General features: G+C 44.6%; 1 protein-coding gene across 2 annotated transcripts; it reads right to left on the reverse strand.

The window, feature by feature from the left end:
• Window positions 1-1,706: 1,706 nt before the first annotated feature.
• On the reverse strand, window positions 1,707-17,123 carry CCDC110 (coiled-coil domain containing 110). 2 transcript variants are annotated; one of them, XM_038755151.1, is made up of 6 exons: window positions 17,056-17,123; window positions 12,172-12,209; window positions 11,070-11,135; window positions 8,128-8,238; window positions 3,583-5,641; window positions 1,707-1,778 (listed from the first exon to the last, which is right to left on the reverse strand). In XM_038755151.1, the coding sequence occupies exons 1-6, from the start codon at window positions 17,063-17,065 to the stop codon at window positions 1,732-1,734; spliced, it is 2,331 nt and encodes a 776-aa protein (XP_038611079.1). In that variant the 5' UTR covers window positions 17,066-17,123; the 3' UTR covers window positions 1,707-1,731. The 2 variants fall into 2 exon arrangements, with proteins under 2 accessions (XP_038611079.1, XP_038611080.1); XM_038755152.1 differs by lacking the exon at window positions 12,172-12,209 and having other exon boundaries at window positions 17,056-17,077.
• Window positions 17,124-19,576: the final 2,453 nt, after the last annotated feature.

Here is a 19,576-nt window from a genome sequence, read left to right on the forward strand (position 1 = left end):
TCTGCACACTGTAAGCACTCAATAAATATGATTGATTGACTTTTTTGGCCCCTAATGTTTGTGCTGGGGAATTCTGGGTTCCGAGGGTTGTCGGTGGAAGGAGAGATACCATCCCGAAATTTGTTCCCCGTTCCTGGACATAGTAAACAACGAGCTTTATGGGGAATGGAGATTTATTAATTTTTTATGGTATTTGTTAGGCACTTACTATGTCATCATTTCTGTCATTAGCAATCAGAGTCCATGTCTCTGGACATACCTAATAGATCAGCGCTTAGTACAGTGCTCTGCACACAGGAAGCGCTCAATAAATACGATTGATGATGATGATCAGAAAATATTTTGCTGTTGCTGACCCCTCTAAAAACTTCAAGTGATAAATGACCAACCAGCAGAAACTCTTGTATTTTGGAGGACGCTCCGGCATTATTGCCGTTTCCATCTGGACCTGCTCCCCTCTCTGCCTTCTAGACTGTGAGCCCGTTGTTGCCTCTATATGTTGCCAATTTATACTTCCCAAGCACTTAGTACAGTGCTCTGCACACGGGAAGCGCTCAATAAATACAATTGAATGAATAAGCCTCTGTCTGTCTTGTGACATATGGTTGAGTGGACATTTTCTGGTCTGGTTATGGCAAGACGGAGACCTAAAAGTGTACAAAACCTTGAAGAGAACAAGCCCCAGTCACATGGCTGAGGAGGACCTCTTTCTCTTCCTCTCCCTCTTTCAAGAGACTGGGAAGGACCTCTTTCTCGTCCCTTCTCTCTCTCTCTTTCAAGATGTTAAATTTGTGACCTTAGAAGTCAGTTGCAGAGTAGAACTGCATGTTGTATTGTCCCAGGAAAATCTTACTTAGGGCCCTCGTGAACCGCACGCCTCACAGGCAGAAAGACAAGCTCATACCTTCTAGGACACCCAACTTTCCCTCAATTTGTGACCTTGTCCTGGGGTTGCTCCCCTGCCTCAGTCAGGTACCCCCAGAGTTGCTTGATGGCCCAGGTAAATGCTTGCCACCCGGCAACACCTTCCCCTGGTCTCATTCTTGCCAGTCCACTCTTCTGGTCACCCTGTCGACCCGACCTCGGGCAGAACCTCCACGTGGCCAACGTTCAAGCTTAGGTCGTACACTTCTGTGCCAGACTGGTCAGCAGGCTAGTGAGGAAATTTGGGGTTTGGGCTAGAGAGAGAGGTTGGTCTGCCCATCCCAAGCCCGCGGCCAGGGAAGGTGAGACCTCTTCCAGTGAACACACAATCCGCTGCCCCTCCGTGCAGCTCCTACTTGCAACAAAGTCTGGCCTTGGACATTAGGTGAACCCAACTCCCGCATCCAGTTACAAACCTGGATGAAAGGATGGAGAGGGATTGAACCAGAAAAGATCCAGAGATCTGAACAATAATAATAATAATAAATATGGTATTTGTTCAGTGCTTATTGTGTGCTAGGCGCCGTACTAAGCGCTGGAACAGATACAAAGTAATCAGGTTGGACACAGTCCCTGTCCCGTGTGGGGCTCACAGTCTCAATCACAGTCTGAATCCGCTGCCTCGGCTCTCTCCAGACCCTAAAGCCTCCTGACTCTTCTTCCTACCCGGAGGGGGACACAGCAGAAACTCCCACTGAGGTCGTAATGAGTATCCTTATAATGCTAAATATTCCCATAAGTAATTTGGGGGGATTTAAAAGAAAAAAAATAAGGAAAATTGATTTTTAAATAGGGTGTGAAAATTTATTAGCATTTCTTTGAAGAAAGATCTGACTGCAGTTTAACTGGAATGCCTGGGAGAAAAAAAAAAAAAGATAGTTTCTTTTTAAGTGAGGAAGTTCTTGAGAAATTATTATTAATGACAATAATAATTGTATTTTTTAAGTTCTTACTATGTGTTAAGCACTGAACCAAGCACTGGAGTAGATACAAGAAAATCAGGTCAGACCCAGTCCCTGTCCCGTGTGGGCTCACAGTCTAAGAGGGAGGGAAATCAGGTTTTAACCTCAATTTTAGGAGAAGCAGCATGGCTTAGAGGAAAGAGCCAGGGCTTGGGAGTCAGAGGTTGTGGGTTCTAATTCTGGCTCCCCCACTTGACAGCTGTGTGACCTTGAGCAAGTCACTTCGCTTCTCTGTGCCTCCTATGTAAAACACGGATTAAGTTGGTAAGCCCCATGTTCAATCATTCAATCGTATGGAGTGCTTACTGTGTGCAGAGCACTGTACTACGTGCTTGGGAGAGTTCAATACAATCTGTGGGGCAGGGACTGTGTCCAACCCAATTAGCTTGTATCTATTCCAGTGCTTAGATCCAGGACCCGGCTCCGCCAATTGTCAGCTGTGTGACTTTGGGCAAGTCACTTAACTTCTCTCTGTTCCTCAGTTACCTCATCTGTAAAATGGGGATTAAGACTGTGAGCCCCACATGGGACAACCAACCTGATCACCTTGTATCCTCCCCAGCGCTTAGAACAGTGCTTTGCACATAGTAAGCGCTTAACAAATGCCATTATTATTATTATTACCCTTTGTCTGTCTGCCCAGGATCACAGGGTCGTCGTTAACCGCCCCCAGAACCTCAACCACTGCCTCTTTCCCCCTTCCCCATCTCTCGGGCGGCCAAGGCCAGAGACTAGTTGTGACTTCCCTTCCCTCATTTCCTCTTCTCCCTCTCCCTTCTGTGTCACCCTTGCACTTGGATTTGTACCATTTATTAATAATAATAATAATAATATTGGTATTTAACTGCTATGTGCCAAGCACTATTCTAAGCGCTGGGGTAGATACAAGGTCATCAGGTTGTCCCACGTGGGGCTCACAGTCTTAATCCCCATTTTACAGATGAGGTAACAAGCACAGAGAAGTTAAGTGACTTGCCCAAGGTGACACAGCTGACAAGTGGTGAAGGTGGGATTAGAACCCATGTCCTCTGACTCCCAAGCCCGTGCTCTTTCCACTAAGCCACGCTGCTTCTTTATTCACCCATCCCACAACCCCATAACACTTACTGTACTTCCCAAGCGCTTAGTACAGTGCTCTGCACACAGTAAGCGCTCAATAAATACGATTGATGATGATGATGATATACATATCTGTAATTCTTTTTTTTATATATTAATGACTGCCTCCCCCTCTAGACTGTAAGCTCATTGTGGGCAGAGTCTACCAACTCTGTTACATTGTACTCTCCCAAGCGCTTAGTACAGTGCTCTCCACATAGTAAGTGCACAATAAATAGAACTGATTGAGTGCCTAGCACCTAGTAAGCACTTAACAAATATTATAATAATGACACGAATACTATTACTACTAGTAATGATAATGATGGTATTTGTTAAGCACTTATAATGTGCCAGACACCATATTAGCATAAAATAATCAGGTCAAAGATAGTTCCTGTCCCATATAGAGCTCATAGTCTTTAGAATACCACCTTGTACTAGTCTAAAATTTTTTTTTGGGGGGGGGGTTATCAAAATAAAAGTAATACCCTAATCATTCTATAGTAAAGAATTCCAGTGAAAAATTCAGAACGATATAGTGCCCAGACAGATTGGAACAAACCCAAGTGTACTAAGCCAACTCTTCGGTGCACACCTTCTGAAGTTTTTGGCTTGGAGGCTGGCTTTTCTTCACAGCTCCCGATAGACTTTTCAAACCAATATTTCTTCTTTCTTGAAATGTAACCCAGTTTGACTGAATCACCGTACTGGAGGGAAATGTCATCACTTAGAAGGCGGTAGTCTCCGCCGAAATGTCTCATTTGGAACTGCAACGCATCCTTCTCGTTTTCCACAGTCCGTAAGCAGTTTTCCAGGAGGAGCTTGTCTTCCATAAGCCTCCGGACGTTGCTTTCACACTCCAGGTTTTCTTGGACGCGTTTCTTTAGTTCTTCGTTTAGCATCCGGTTGTTGGCTTGGAGATCCATCACCATCTCTGAAAGTACCTCACATTCCCTGCCCACATCAGACAGGCCGTTCTTGAAAATGCTGGTTTCCGCTTTCGCGTTTTGCAGTTCTGCCCGCAGTTTCTCCGCTGCGCTGGCCTGGGGCAACCAGGCATCTCCAGACTCTGTCTCCAGTTTCTGCCTTGCCAAGCCCCGATGCCGCAGCGTGGCTTCCAAGTTCACTTTCTCCTCCGTTATCGCCCGCATCTTCAGGAGGAGAGCCTCTCGTTCTGATCGCGCGACGCTCTTTTCTTCTTGCAGTTGCTGTAAAGCCGTCTGATTTTTTTCCAGTTCCTTTTCGAGGGCGGTCTTTTCCATCGCAAGCTGCTCCGCTCTCCTCTCTAGTTTCTGATTTTCCTCGCACAACAAGGAAGCGTTTTTCTTTGCGGCGGCTACGGCTTCGTTCAGCCTCTCGTTTTCTTCAACCGCTCCTGCCTTCTCGTTTTGAACGGTCTCCTTTTTACTTTTCAGGTCTTCTATGGTCTGCATCAGGTGCTGTTTCTCAGTACAGCGCTGGTGGCTTTCCGCTTCCAGAGTTTTATTTTGCCACTGAAGTTCCTTGTAGCTCTTTATTAACTTGGCCAGTTCTTGGGCACAGCCCCTACTGCCTTCTTCGGCTTTAGCCAACCTGACCTGAAGATCTTTCTTACTTCCTACTAACTGCCCGATTGTCTTCTCGTATTCTGCATTTTTCTCTCTCACAGATTTCATCATGTCAACCAGGGGCTTGATGTTCATCTTTAGAGTTAGATTTTCACCCTCTAATTCCAACAGCTTCTTCTGGGCTTGCGTGGCTTCTTTAAGGGAACTCTGCAATTGCTGGATTTTGGCAATGTACTGATCGGTCCTAGTTTTGACCGTGTCGGATGCCTCGTTTTCTGGTTCTGCAGAACTCGGTTTCTGCTTCTCTCTATCTATGGCATGTTTTGAGCTATCAACTAGGGAGGAAGGGTCCTTTGGCCCCTGGCAGGCTAAAGGGAAAACCCCTAAATAGTCTTCTGCTTGCATAGTTACATGGCCAAGATCTGACAAACCATCTCTCTCGGCTATCCGCCCACATTCACGGCAAAGGTGCATGCTGCTTCCTTTAAGGGCAACAATAACAGAATTTAATTTCTTTATCGAAGCCTCGAATTCCGAAACTCTCCCGGATTGTGTGCCATTTGGTGTCTCTCTCGTAGTTCTACAACTTTCTCTCACAGCCTTTTCTGTATGCTTTTTGAACGGGCCTTCTGAACTCTCACCCTGAGCTCCTGTAACATGTTTTAAGGTCCGAAGGTCCGATCCAAGTATAAGATCCTTTTCCTGTGACTTTTGAGACCCTTCTTTCGCTAGTTTGGCAGATCCGCACATGCCTTCCAAGTCTTCCCAGAGTTCGGGCGTGGGAAAAGGCAGAATTTTCTTCGATTCATCCAAAATGATTTTCGCAGTAGAGGTCACCAGGCTTTGATTCGGGAAAGGCTGAATGCTATCGAGGTTGTCACAATCTTTCAATCCACTGCATTTTTCTGAAGGGCTCCCAATTTTTACCAAAGTCTCCGTCTTCCTAATTGAGATATCTTTTAGTGGGATGTAGGTTGGATTATTCATGCCTTGGATGAAGTTACCAGCAACAGAATTAGACTTTTTTCCCTCAGAGGGAGCCAGGTTGAATTTTTCAAAATAAGAAGTTTTCTCCTTGGAAAGACCACCTTCTGAATTCTCTTTAGGCTAACACAAAGGACATGATGTAAGAGGCTATTAGTCAGATTATTAGTCATTACCCAAACCACCTGATTTGTGGTGGGAATCTATGTGACAAGCCCAACTGGGCATAACTGACCTATTTCTGTTATTATTATCACTATTATATTCCTACTATTATTATTGTATTCATTTAGCACTTACTATGCATCAGGCACTGTACTAAGCGCTGGGGTGGCTACAAGCAAATTGGATTGGACACAGTCGCTGTCCCATATGGGGCTCACAGTCTCTATCCCCATTTTCAGATGAGGAAACTGAGGCACAGAAAAGTTAAGTCACTTGCCCAAGGTCACACAGCAGACAAGTGTGGCTCAGTAGGAAAGAGCCCGGGCTTTGGAGTCAGAGGTCGTGGGTTCAAATCCCGGCTCTGCCAATTGTCAGCTGTGTGACTTTGGGCAAGTCCCTTAACTTCTCTGTGCCTCAGTTACCTCATCTGTAAAATGGGGATTAAGACTGTGAGCCTCACCAGCGACAACCTGATCAACCTGGTAACCTCCCCAGCGCTTAGAACAGTGCTTTGCACATAGTAAGCACTTAATAAATGCATTATTATTATTATTATTATTATTTAAGTGGTGGAGTCAGGATTAGAACCCATGACCTACTGACTCCCAGGCGAGTGCTCTATCCACTACAGCATACTGCTTCTCCTATCTCTGGAGCACAGAATGCATTTATGGCATTAAAGTCTAAACCCAAGAAGTTTTCAGAAAATCTAATTAGGTACGTTTCATTACTAGTATGTAAGCTCCTCCTCTAAGCTATGTGTCTACCAACTTTGTTTTTTATCATTTAATTTGTCACTGGTAATCAATCAATAGTATTTACCGAGCGTTTACTATGTGACAAGCACTGTATTAAACCTTGGGAGAGTACAGTACAGAGTTGGAAGGCATTTCCCTGCCAGAAATGAGTTTACAGTCTAGATTCTGTTGTAATGCCCTCCCCTAAGCACTTAGTATATAGTACTTTGCACAGAAAGTGCTTCTTTCAAGGTATTTGTTAAGCACTTACTATGTGCCAGGCTAAGCACTGAAGCAGCGTGGCTCAGTGGAAAGAGCCCGGGCTTTGGAGTCAGAGGTCACGGGTTCAAACCCCAGCTCCGCCAATCGTCAGCTGTGTGACTTTGGGCAAGCCACTTAACTTCTCTGTGCCTCAGTTACCTCATCTGGAAAATGGGGATTAAGACTCTGAGCCCCACGTGGGACAACCTGATCACCTTGTAACCTCCCCAGTGCTTAGAACAGTGCTTTGCACACAGTAAGTGCTTAATAAATGCCATCATTATCAGTGCTTAGAACAGTGCTTTGCACATAGTAAGCACTTAACAAATGCCACCATCATCATCATCATCACTGGGGGAGAAACAAGGTAATCATTCATTCATTTATTCAATCGTATTTATTGAGTGCTTACTGTGTGCAGAGCACTGTACTAAGTGCTTGGGAAGTACAAGTTGGCAACATATAGGAACGGTCCCTACCCAACAGCGGGCTCACAGTCTAGAAGGGGGAGACAGACAACAAAACAAAACATATTAACAAAATAAAATAAATAGAATAAATATGTACAAGTAAAATAGAGTAATAAATATGTACAAACATATATACATATATACAGGTGCTGTGGGGAGGGGAACGAGGTAAGGTGGGGGATGGGGAGGGGAGATTGGACAAACTGGACAAAAATCAGATTGGACAAAGTCCATGTCCCATGTGAAGCTCACAGTCTTAATCCCCATTTTACAGATGAGGTAACTGAAGCACAGAGAAGTCAAACGACTTGCCCAAGGTCACAGAGCAGATATGTGGCAGACCTGGAATTAGAATCAGGTCCCTTTTGACTGTGCTTTATCCACTAGGCCATGCTAATTCTGAGAACCAAATGCCCAGCTACTTTTTGTTAAAAAAAAACCCCCAATATTTGGTAAGTATTGTTCTACGGCCTGGGGGAAATATAAATTAATTAGATCAGACACAGCCTCTGCCCCACATGGGGCTCACAGCCTAAGTAGGAGGGAGAATACGTATCAAACTCCCTTTTTACAGATGAGGAAACTGAGGCACAGGGCAGGGAAGTGACTTGCCCAAGGTCACACAGCAGGTTAATGGAAGAGCTGGGATTAGAACCCAAGCACTCTGACTCTCCTTCCACTAGACCATGCTGCTTTTAGGGCGCAGTGATAGTCATCATCATCATCAATCGTATTTATTGAGCGCTTACTATGTGCAGAGCACTGTACTAAGCGCTTGGGAAGTACAAATTGGCAACATATAGAGACAGTCCCTACCCAACAGTGGGCTCATAGTCATCCTTGTCATTGCCTCCCCACCCCCAGTGCAACCTGGGCCTGGGGAAGAATTGGACTGAACCACAAGTTGACTTTGGAAACCCCTGAATTCCCCATCAAGCCGATGGTTTCCGAGAGGGAATTGGGTTAGGAAACATACCAAGATCCTTTCAGCTGGCGGGCTGGAGAGCAAAATCTTTTCGGAACAGATCTGAGGATACTCCATCTCCACAATATTTTTACTGAGTATTTCACTGATTTCAGACTGTACCTGAAAATGTATTCGGAACATCGGTTTCTCGGAACAGATTTAGAACGTGATCGATGGACAGGAACACTTTGGAATGCTACATTTTTGAAAGCTATACCATTGAAAAATATGAATGACTACTATATTTATTTTATTTTGTTAGTGTGTTTGTTTTGTTCTCTGTCTCCCACTTTTAGACTGTGAGCCTACTGTTGGGTAGGGACTGTCTCTATATGTTGCCAACTTGGACTTCCCAAGCGCTTAGTACAGTGCTCTGCACATAGTAAGCGCTCAATAAATACGATTGAGGATGATATTAATTTCAAAGCAAGCAATCTCCAGGTTCTAGGTACCTAAAGTTCCCCTCACCCAATTATTTGATTATAACATCCATAAAGCTTGTATAAAATTTACCGAGGCTCCTGACACTTAGGGGGTGTCTCCCAAGCTTCGGGGACCCCCTTCGTGTGGGCCTGTCTTGGTCTGTCAGTCTCATTTGGGAACCTGGAGCTAGTTTTAGAACAGAGATCTCAGGATGGGGACTTGGGTCAGGCCCTCTCCTCTAAAGCCTCCAGTGGTTGTCCATCCGCCTCAACATAATAATAGTAATAATAATAATAATAATAATAATAATAATAATAATGGTATTTGTTAAGCACTTACTATGTGCAAAGCACTGTTCTAAGCGCTGGGGAGGTTACAAGGTGATCAGGTTGTCTGACGGGGGGGCTTACAGTTTTAATCCCCATTTTACAGATGAGGTAACTGAGCCCAGAGAAGTGAAGTGACTTGCTCAAAGTCACACAGCTGACAGTTGGCGGAGTCGGGATTTGAACCCATGACCTCTGACTCCAAAGCCCGGGCTCTTTCCACTGAGCCACGCTGCTTCTCATAAAACAGAGATTCCTCACCACTGGCTTTAAAGCACTCAATCAGCTCGCCCCCATCTCCTACCTCACCTCCCTCATCTCCTAATAATAATAATAATAATAAGCAATCAATCGTATTTCTTGAGCGCTTACTGTGTGCAGAGCACTGTACTAAGCGCTTGGGAAGTACAAGTTGGCAACATATAGAGACAGTCCCTAACCAACAGTGGGCTCACAGTCTAAAAGGGGGAGACAGAGAACAAAGCCAAACATACTAACAAAATAAAATACAATAGATATGTACAAGTAAAATAAATAGAGTAATAAATATGTACAAACATATATACATATACACAGGTGCTGTGGGGAAGGGAAGGAGGTAAGATGGGGGGGATAGAGAGGGGGACGAAGGGGAGAGGAAGGAAGGGGCTCAGTCTGGGAAGGCCTCCTTCCCAGTAATAATAATAATGGCATTAAGCGCTTACTATGTGCAAAGCACTGTTCTAAGCGCTGGGGAGTTACAAGGTGATCAGATTGTCCCACAGAGGGGCTCACAGTCTTAATCCCCATTTTACAGATGAGGTAACTGAGGCCCAGAGAAGTGACTTGTCCAAAGTCACACAGCTGACAATTGGCGGAGCTGGGATTTGAACCCATGACCTCTGACTCCAAAGCCCGGGCTCTTTCCACTGAGCCACACTGCTCAGTGGAGAAGCAGTTTGGCTTCTCTAATGCAGCCCAAGCCGAGGTGGCCAAGAGTGGCGGGCCAAATGACCCCTGAGGTGGCTGAGGGCGGCAGGGCCGGTGCAATCGATCGACTTCTGCTGCAGCAGGAACCCCCTGAAGATTGGCACTGGAAAGTCTGACCCCTTTGACTGGGCATCCTGATGTGCCAGTGGCCCAACTAATGGAGGGAATGTTGTACAGGAGCACGGTGGGGATGGACAGAGAGGGAAGGGAGAGGAGGGGTGAAAACAAAACAACTCAAATAGACCCAGCAGGAGTGAATCTGAATTAGTCTAGATCCTCTGCCTCCTGGAAAGTAATAATCAAAGCCCTACTGAGAGCTCACCTCCTCCAGGAGGCCTTCCCAGACTGAGCCTCCTTTTTCCTCTACTCCCCCCCGTCCCCCCACCCTACCTCCTTCCCCTCCTCACAGCCCTTGTATATATTTGTACAGATTTATTATTCATTCATTCATTCAATCGTATTTATTGAGCGCTTACTGTGTGCAGAGCACTGGACTAAGAACTTGGGAGAGTACAATAGAACAATAAACAAGGTAATCAATCAATCAATCCTATTTATTGAGCGCTTACTGTGTGCAGAGCACTGTACTAAGCGCTTGGGAAGTACAAGTTGGCAACATATAGAGACGGTCCCTACCCAACAGTGGGCTCACAGCCTAGAAGACTATGCTATAATAAATGCTATCATTATATTAGTACGGAGCGCCACTCCTCCCCAGTGCACCTTTTTCTTTCAATCAATAATATTTATTGAGCGCTTACTGTGTGCAGAGCACTGTACTAAGAGCTTGGGAGAATACAACGGAACCGAGTTGGTAGACCTGCTCCTTAACCCCAAGATGTCTTGGGATGTTCGGCCAAGAGCTACGGTAAAAATCTCCCAATGGGGTCCATTTCTCTTCCCCTTATCCAAGCCCATCTTTGCACGGCCCAGAGAGTCATCATCATCATCATCAATCGTATTTATGGAGCGCTTACTACGTGCAGAGCACTGTACTAAGCGCTTGGGAAGTACAACTTGGCAACATATAGAGACAGTCCCTACCCAACAGTGGGCTCACAGTCTAAAAGGGGGAGACAGAGAACAAAACCAAACATACTAACAAAATAAAATAAATAGGATAGATATGTACAAATAAAATAAATAAATAGAGTAATAAACATGTACAAACATATATACATATATACAGGTCGAGATTCACAGCCGATTTAGGAATTAAAAAAAAAATCATACCATGTTAACATTCTGCAACGTCTTCAATCGAAGAGCCTGGAATGATTCCAGTTGATGTTGTAGGACCTAGAATTGTAAAATAAGGTAAAAGGGAAGAATTTCGTGCTTGTAGTTGCAGATACACACCAGTTTTCACACACTGACATAAGAGAAGAAAGAGGGTGCGTTGTTTGGGTTCAAAGAGTTGGGCTTTTCTGTAAGGTCAGATACAGAGATTGTCAGAGGGGAAGGAATACCAGTAGATTATCCCAGCAGTATTGGCAATGGTATCAATCAATGGTATTTACTGAGCACTTACTGTGTGTAAAGCACTGTGTTAAATGCTTGGAAGAGTACAACAGAGTGTATTATTATTATTATTATTATTTTGGTATTTGTTAAGCCCTTACTATGTGCCAAGCACAGTTCTAAAGCACTGAGGTAGAGAAGCAGCGTGGCTCAATGGAAAGAACACAGGCTTGGGAGTCAGAGGTCATGGGTTCAAATCCCGGCTCCACCAATTGTCAGCTGTGTGACCTTGGGCAAGTCACTTCTCTGGGCCTCAGTTACCTCATCTGTAAAATGGGGATGAAGACTGTGAGCCCCCCGTGGGACAACCTGATCACCTTGTAACCACCCAGCGCTTGGAACAGTGCTTTGCACATAGCAAGCGCTTAACAAATGCCGTCATTATTATACAAGTTAAGCAGGTCGGACGCAGTCCCTGTTCCACATGGGGATCACAGTCTTCATCCCTATTTTACAATAGAGGTAACAGGCACAGAGAAGTCAAGTGACTTACCCAAGGCCACACAAGGCAGAGGAGTGGCGGGATTAGAACTCAGGTCCTTCTGGCTCTCAGGCCCGTCCTCTATCCACTATGCCACGCTGCTTCTCCAAAGTACTTACTGCGTTCCAGACACTGATCTAAGCGCTGGGGTATTTGCGAGCTAATCGGGTTGGACACAGTCCATTATAAGAAGTGGGAGATGAAGAAAGAGCAGAAGAATGTTTAACAATGAAAAAGCTGAATACTTGAATATAAACAGACCCTTTAGGCATTGTGGATGGACATAAAATACTCTTCAAATTCAGGATTTATTGACAGCAGTGATCAACTTACTTTTAAAGCTATCTGTGACTGGGCTTGCTCCTCTGATTCTGAAATATTACCAAAATGAAGAAGAAAAAGTAAACTCTACCATTCTAATTCTTATCCAGAATTTCACAGATTCAACAATGAACCATGGACTTTATCTCCCTTCGAGGCTCAGAAGTCTCAGAAAGTCACTCTGACAAAATAGGATGGTGGGGAAAATATGACCCCTTCCTCCCTTCAAGGCCCTGCTGAGAGCTCACCTCCTCCAGGAGGCCTTCCCAGACTGAGCCCCTTCCTTCCTCTCCCCCTCGTCCCCCTCTCCATCCCCCCATCTTACCTCCCTCCCTTCCCCACAGCACCTGTATATATGTATATATGTTTGTACATATTTTTTTACTCTATTTATTTATTTATTTAATTTATTTGTACATATCTATTCTATTTATTTTATTTTGTTAGTATGTTTGGTTTTGTTCTCTGTCTCCCCCTTTTAGACTGTGAGCCCACTGTTGGGTAGGGACTGTCTCTATATGTTGCCAATTTGTACTTCCCAAGCGCTCAGTACAGTGCTCTGCACATAGTAAGCGCTCAATAAATACGATTGATGATGATGATGATGACCCAACAGATCTTGAATTAGGGTCACAGTTTGGGGTTTGTTTTTTTAATGGTATTTGTTAGGCACTTACAATGTGCCAGACACTACTAAATAAGGGAGCAGTAACAAGATAATTATGTTGGACACAGTCCTTGCTCCTCATGGGTTTTACCATCTAAATCAGAGGGAGGAGGACTTCCTCTCCATTTTACTCCATTTTACTCCAGTAAAATCTCCATTTTACAGATGCGGTAACTGAGGGCCAGAGAAGTTAAGCAACTCCCGCTGAGTGCTCAGGGCTCTCGCCTCCCCTGAGGAGTGGAGTCCGCTGCGTACGTTACACCCAAAAGACCCAAATTCACTCTGGGAGGGAAATTGGACGGGATAATAAAAGCTTGCTTGGGAAAACGATCCTCTGAGTAATTCTTTACGCGACTCTTAGCGGTGTTTTGGCCGGCATCACTGATGACCTTGTATCTACCCAGAACAGCGCTTGGCACATAGTAAGCACTTAACAAATACCATCATTTTACAGGTGAGGTAATTAATTATGTGCTAAGCACTGTATTAAGCGCGTGGGAGAGTACAATAGAGCAGAACTGACTGATTAGTAAGGCTGAGGTCATTGTGAGCCCCACATAGGTCAATTTGATGACCTTGTATCTACCCAAAACAGTGCTTGGCACATAGTAAGCGCTTAACACATACCATCATTTTACAGGTGAGGTAATTTACTATGTGCTAAGCACTGTATTAAGCACGTGGGAGAGTACAATAGAGCAAAACTGACTGATTAGTAAGGCTGAGGTCATTGTGAGCCCCATGTACATCAACCTGATGACCTTGTAGCTACCCAGAACAGTGCTTGGCACATAGTAAGCACTTAACACATACCATCATTTTACAGATGAGGTAATTTACTATGTGCTAAGCACTGTATTAAGCGCGTGGGAGAGTACAATAGAGCAAAACTGACTGATTAGTAAGGCTGAGGTCATTGTGAGCCCCATGTACGACAACCTGATGACCTTGTAGTTATCCAGAACAGTGCTTGGCACATAGTAAGCGCTTAACAAATACCATCATTTTACAGGTAATTTACTAAGTGCTAAGCACTGTATTAAGCGTGTGGGAGAGTACAATAGAGCAGAACTGACTGATTAGTAAGGCTGAGGTCATTGTGAGCCCCACATAGGACAACCTGATGACCTTGTATGTACCCAGAACAGCGCTTGGCACATAGTAAGCGCTTAACAAATACCATCATTTTACAGGTGAGGTAATTTACTATGTGCTAAGCACTGTATTAAGCATGTGGGAGAGTACAATAGAGCAAAACTGACTGATTAGTAAGGCTGAGGTCATTGTGAGGCCCATGTAGGACAACCTGATGACCTTGCGTCTTTCCAGAACAGTGCTTGGCACATAGTAAGCGCTTAACAAATACCATCATTTTACAGGTAATTTACTATGTGCTAAGCACTGTATTAAGCGCGTGGGAGAGTACAATAGAGCAGAACTGACTGATTAGTAGAGCTGAGGTCATTGTGAGCCCCACGTAATAATAATAATAATAATAATGGCATTTATTAAGCACTTACTATGTGCAAGGCACTGTTCTAAGCGCTGGGGGTATACAAGATGATCAGGTTGTCCCACAGGGGGCTCACAGTCTTCATCCCCATTTTATAGATGAGGTAGCTGAGGCCCAGAGAAGTTAAGTGACTTGCCCAAAGTCACACAGCTGACAAGTGGCAGAGCCAGGATTCGAACCCATGACCCCTGACTCCAAAGTCCGCGCTCTTTCCACTGAGCCACGCTGCTTCTCTCATGCAGGGCAACCTGATGACCTTGTATCTATCCAGAACAGTGCTTGGCACATAGTAAGCGCTGAACAAATACCATCATTTTACAGATGAGGTAATTTACTATGGGCAAAGCGCTTGGGAGAGTACAATTGATTGAATGATTGATAGTAAGCGCTTAACAAATACCATCATTTTACAGATGAGGTAATTTACTATGTGCAAAGTGCTTGGGAGAGTAGAATTGATTGAATGATTGATAGTAAGCGCTTAACAAATACCATCATTTTACAGATGAGGTAATTCACTATGTGCAAAGCGCTTGGGAGAGTACAATTGATTGAATGATTGATAGTAAGCGCTGAACACATACCATCATTTTACAGATGAGGTAATTTACTATGTGCAAAGCGCTTGGGAGAGTGCAATTGATTGACTGATAGTAAGCGCTTAACACATACCATCATTTTACAGATGAGGTAATTCACTATGTGCAAAGCGCTTGGGAGAGTACAATTGATTGAATGATTGATAGTAAGCACTTAACACATACCATCATTTTACAGATGAGGTAATTCACTATGTGCAAAGCGCTTGGGAGAGTACAACTGATTGAATGATCGATAGTAAGCGCTTAACACATACCATCATTTTACAGATGAGGTAATTCACTATGTGCAAAGCACTTGGGAGAGTATAACTGATTGAATGATTGATAGTAAGCATTTAACAAATACCATCATTTTACAGATGAAGTAATTCACTATGTGCAAAGCACTTGGGAGAGTACAATTGATTGAATGATTGATAGTAAGTGGTTAACAAATACCATTATTTTACAGATGAGGTAATTCACTATGTGCAAAGCGCTTGGGAGAGTACAATTGATTGAATGATTGATAGTAAGCGCTTAACACATACCATCATTTTACAGATGAGGTAATTTACTCTGTGCAAAGCGCTTGGGAGAAGCAGCGTGGCTCAGTGGAACGAGCGTGGGCTTGGGAGTCACAGGTCATAATAATAATAATAATAATGGCATTTATTAAGCGCTTACTATGTGCAAGGCACTGTTCTAAGCGCTGGGGGTATACAAGATGTTCAGGTTGTCCCATAGGGGGCTCACAGTCTTCATCCCCATTTTACAGATGAGGTAACTGAGGCCCAGAGAAGTTAAGTGACTTGCCCAAAGTCACACAGCTGACAAGTGGCAGAGCCAGGATTCGAACCCATGACCCCTGACTCCAAAGTCCGTGCTCTTTCCACTGAACCACGCTGCTTCTCTCACGCAGGACAACCTGCTGACCTTGTATCTATCCAGAACAGTGCTTGGCACATAGTAAGCACTGAACACATACCATCATTTTACAGATGAGGTAATTTGCTATGTGCAAAGTGCTTGGGAGAGTACAATTGACTGAATGATCGATAGTAAGCGCTTAACAAATACCATCATTTTACAGATGAGGTAATTCACTATGTGCAAAGCACTTGGGAGAGTACAATTGATTGAATGATTGATACTAAGCGCTTAACAAATACCATCATTGTACAGATGAGGTAATTTACTATGTGCAAAGCGCTTGGGAGAGTACAATTGATTGATTGATTGATAGTAAGCGCTTAACACATACCATCATTTTACAGATGAGGTAATTCACTATGTGCAAAGCGCTTGGGAGAGTACAATTGATTGAATGATTGATAGTAAGCGCTTAACACATACCATCATTTTACAGATGAGGTAATTCACTATGTGCAAAGCACTTGGGAGAGTACAATTGATCGAATGATTGATAGTAAGCGCTTAACAAATACCATCATTTTACAGATGAGGTAATTTACTATGTGCAAAGCGCTTGGGAGAGTACAATTGACTGAATGATTGATAGTAAGTACTTAACAAATACCATCATTTTACAGATGAGGTAATTCACTATGTGCAAAGCGCTTGGGAGAGTACAATTGATTGAATGATTGATAGTAAGCGCTTAACACATACCATCATTTTACAGATGTGGTAATTCACTATGTGCAAAGCACTTGGGAGAGTACAATTGATTGAATGATTGATAGTAAGCGCTTAAATACCATCATTTTACAGATGAGGTAATTTACTATGTGTAAAGCGCTTGGGAGAAGCAGCGTGGCTCAGTGGAAAGAGCGCGGGGTTGGGAGTCGCAGGTCATGGGTTCAAATCCCGCCTCCCCCACATGTCTGCTGGGTGACCTTGGGCAAGTCACTTCACTTCACCTCAGTTCCCTCATCTGTAAAATGGGGCTGGAGACTGTGAGCCCCGCGTGGGACAACCTCATCTCCTTGTATTCCCCCCAGCGCTTAGAGCAGTGCTTTGCACATAGTAAGCGCTTAACAAATACCAACATTATTATTATTATTATTATTATTATTATTGGGAGAGTACAATAGAGCAGAACTGAGTGATTGATTAGTAGGGGTTGAGGTCAGTGGGCTCGGGGCGGTGGATGGGAAACCCTCGGGCCTCACCAGGCCTCATGGCCGCCGCCCGCCCTTCGCCCGCTCCTCCGTCCTGTCCCTCACGGGTTGCCGGGCAACAGAGGAGCGAGGTGCGCAGGCGCACGAGGAAGGCGGACGTGAAAAAGCGCTGGCGCGCGGGCCCCCCCGAGCCTTTTCCCGCCCTCCGCGCGCGCCGCTCGGCCCTAGCCGTGGGTTGCCGGGCAACAGAGGCGCGAGGCGCGCAGGCGCACGAGGAAGGCGGACGCGAAAAAGCGCTGGCGCGCGGGCCCCACCCCGAGCCTTTTCCCGCCCTCCGCGCGCGCCGCTCGACCCCAGCGGTGGGTTGCCGGGCAACAGAGGCGCGAGGTGCGCAGGCGCACGAGGAAGGCTGGCGCGCGGGCCCTCCGAGCCTTTTCCCGCCCTGCGCGCGCGTTGCCGGGCAACAGGGCCGCGGAGAGCGCGCGCTCGGGACTGGTCAAAGTTTGGGAATTGGGATATTCATTCATTCATTCAATCGTATTTATTGAGCGCTTACTGTGTGCAGAGCACTGTACTAAGCGCTTGGGAAATAAATCATACTGATAGGATCTCTTAAATTAATGATGGGAGTCTGTTAAGGGATCTGTTAAGCGCTTAGAACAGTGCTTTGCACATAGTAAGCGCTTAATCAAATCAATCAATCGTATTTATTGAGCGCTTATTGTGTGCAGAGCACTGGACTAAGCGCTTGGGAAGTCCAAGTTGGCAACATCTAGAGACAGTCCCTACCCAACAGTGGGCTCACAGTCTAAAAGGGGGGAAACAGAGAACAAAACCAAACATACTAACAAAATAAAATAAATAGAATAGATATGTACAAGTAAAATAAATAGAGTAATAAATATGTACAAATGCTGTTATTATTATTATTTTTACAGATACAAGGTCATCAGGTTGTCCTCCATACAGTCTTTGTGTCACACACTATTCTAAGTTCTGGGGTAATAATAATAATAACGTTTATTAAGCACTTACGATGTGCAAAGCACTGTTCCAAGCGCTGGGGAGGTTACAAGGTGATCAGGTTGTCCCACGGGGCACTCACAGTCTAGAAATCCCCATTTTACAGATGAGGTAACTGAGGCACAGAGAAGTGAAGTGACTTGACCAGAGTCACTTTGGGTGAGAAGCAGCGTGGCTCAGTGGAAAGAGCCTGGGCTTCGGAGTCAGAGGTCATGGCTTCAAATCCCAGCTCTGCCATGTCAGCTGTGTGACTTTGGGCAAGTCACTTAACTTCTCTGGGCCTCAGTTACCTCATCTGTAAAATGAGGATTTCTAGACTGTGAGCCCACTGTTGGGTAGGGACCATCTCTATATGTTGCCAACTTGTGCTTCCCAAGCGCTTAGTACAGTGCTCTGCACACAGTAAGTGCTCAATAAATACAATTGAATGAATGAATGAATTAAAACTGTGAATCCCCCCGAGCCCCCCGTGGGACAACCTGATCACCTTGTAACCTCCCCAGCGCTTAGAACAGTGCTTTGCAGATAGTAAGCACTTAATAAATGCCATTATTATTGTTATTATAGATACAAGGTCATCAGGTTGTCCTCCATACAGTCTTCATCCCCATTTTACAGATGAGGTAACTGAGGCCCAGAGAAGTGAAGTGACTTGCCCAAAGTCACACAGTTGACACTTGGCAGAACCGGGATTAGAATCCACGATCTCTGACTTCAATAATAAGTAGTATTTGTTAGGCAGGTATATAATAATAATAATAATGACATTTATTATTATTACTAATAATAATAATGGTATTTGTTAAGCGCTTACTATGTGCAAAGCACAGTTCTAAGCGCTAGGGAGGATACAATGATAGCATTAATTAAGCGCTTACTATGTGCAAAGAACTGTTCTAAGCACTGGAAGGTGATCAGGTTGTCCCATGGTGGGGGCTCACAGTCTTAATCCCCATTTTATAGATGAGGTAACAGGCACAGAGAAGTTAAGTGACTTGCCCAAAGTCACACAGCTGACAGTTGGCAGAGCAGGGATTTGAACCCATGACTTCTGACTCCAAAGCCCATCCTCTTTTCACTAAGCCACACTGTTTGACAAGCACTCTGGCCTAGTGGATAGAAAACGGTCCTGGGAGGCAAAAGGGTCTGGTTTCTTATCCCAGCTCTGCCACTTGTCTGCTGTGTGACCTCGAGTAAGTTGCCTAACTTCTCTGAGCCTGTTACCTAATATGTAAATCTGGGGTTAAGATTGTGAACTCCATGTGGGATAGTCTAGTTGTTTTGTGTTGTCTGTCTCCCCCTTCTAGACTGTGAGCCCACTGTTGGGTAGGGACCATCTCTATATGTTGCCAACTTGTACTTCCCAAGCGCTTAGTACAGTGTTCTGCACACAGCACTCAATAAATGATTGAATGAATAATATAATAATAATGATGGCATTTATTAAGCGCTTACTATGGGCAAAGCACTGTTCTAAGCGCTGGGGAGGTTACAAGGTGATCAGGTTGTCCCTCAGGGGGCTCACAGTTTTAATCCCCATTTTACAGAT

This window comes from Tachyglossus aculeatus, chromosome 12 (assembly GCF_015852505.1).
Source record: "Tachyglossus aculeatus isolate mTacAcu1 chromosome 12, mTacAcu1.pri, whole genome shotgun sequence".
NCBI classification, from domain to species: domain Eukaryota; kingdom Metazoa; phylum Chordata; class Mammalia; order Monotremata; family Tachyglossidae; genus Tachyglossus; species Tachyglossus aculeatus.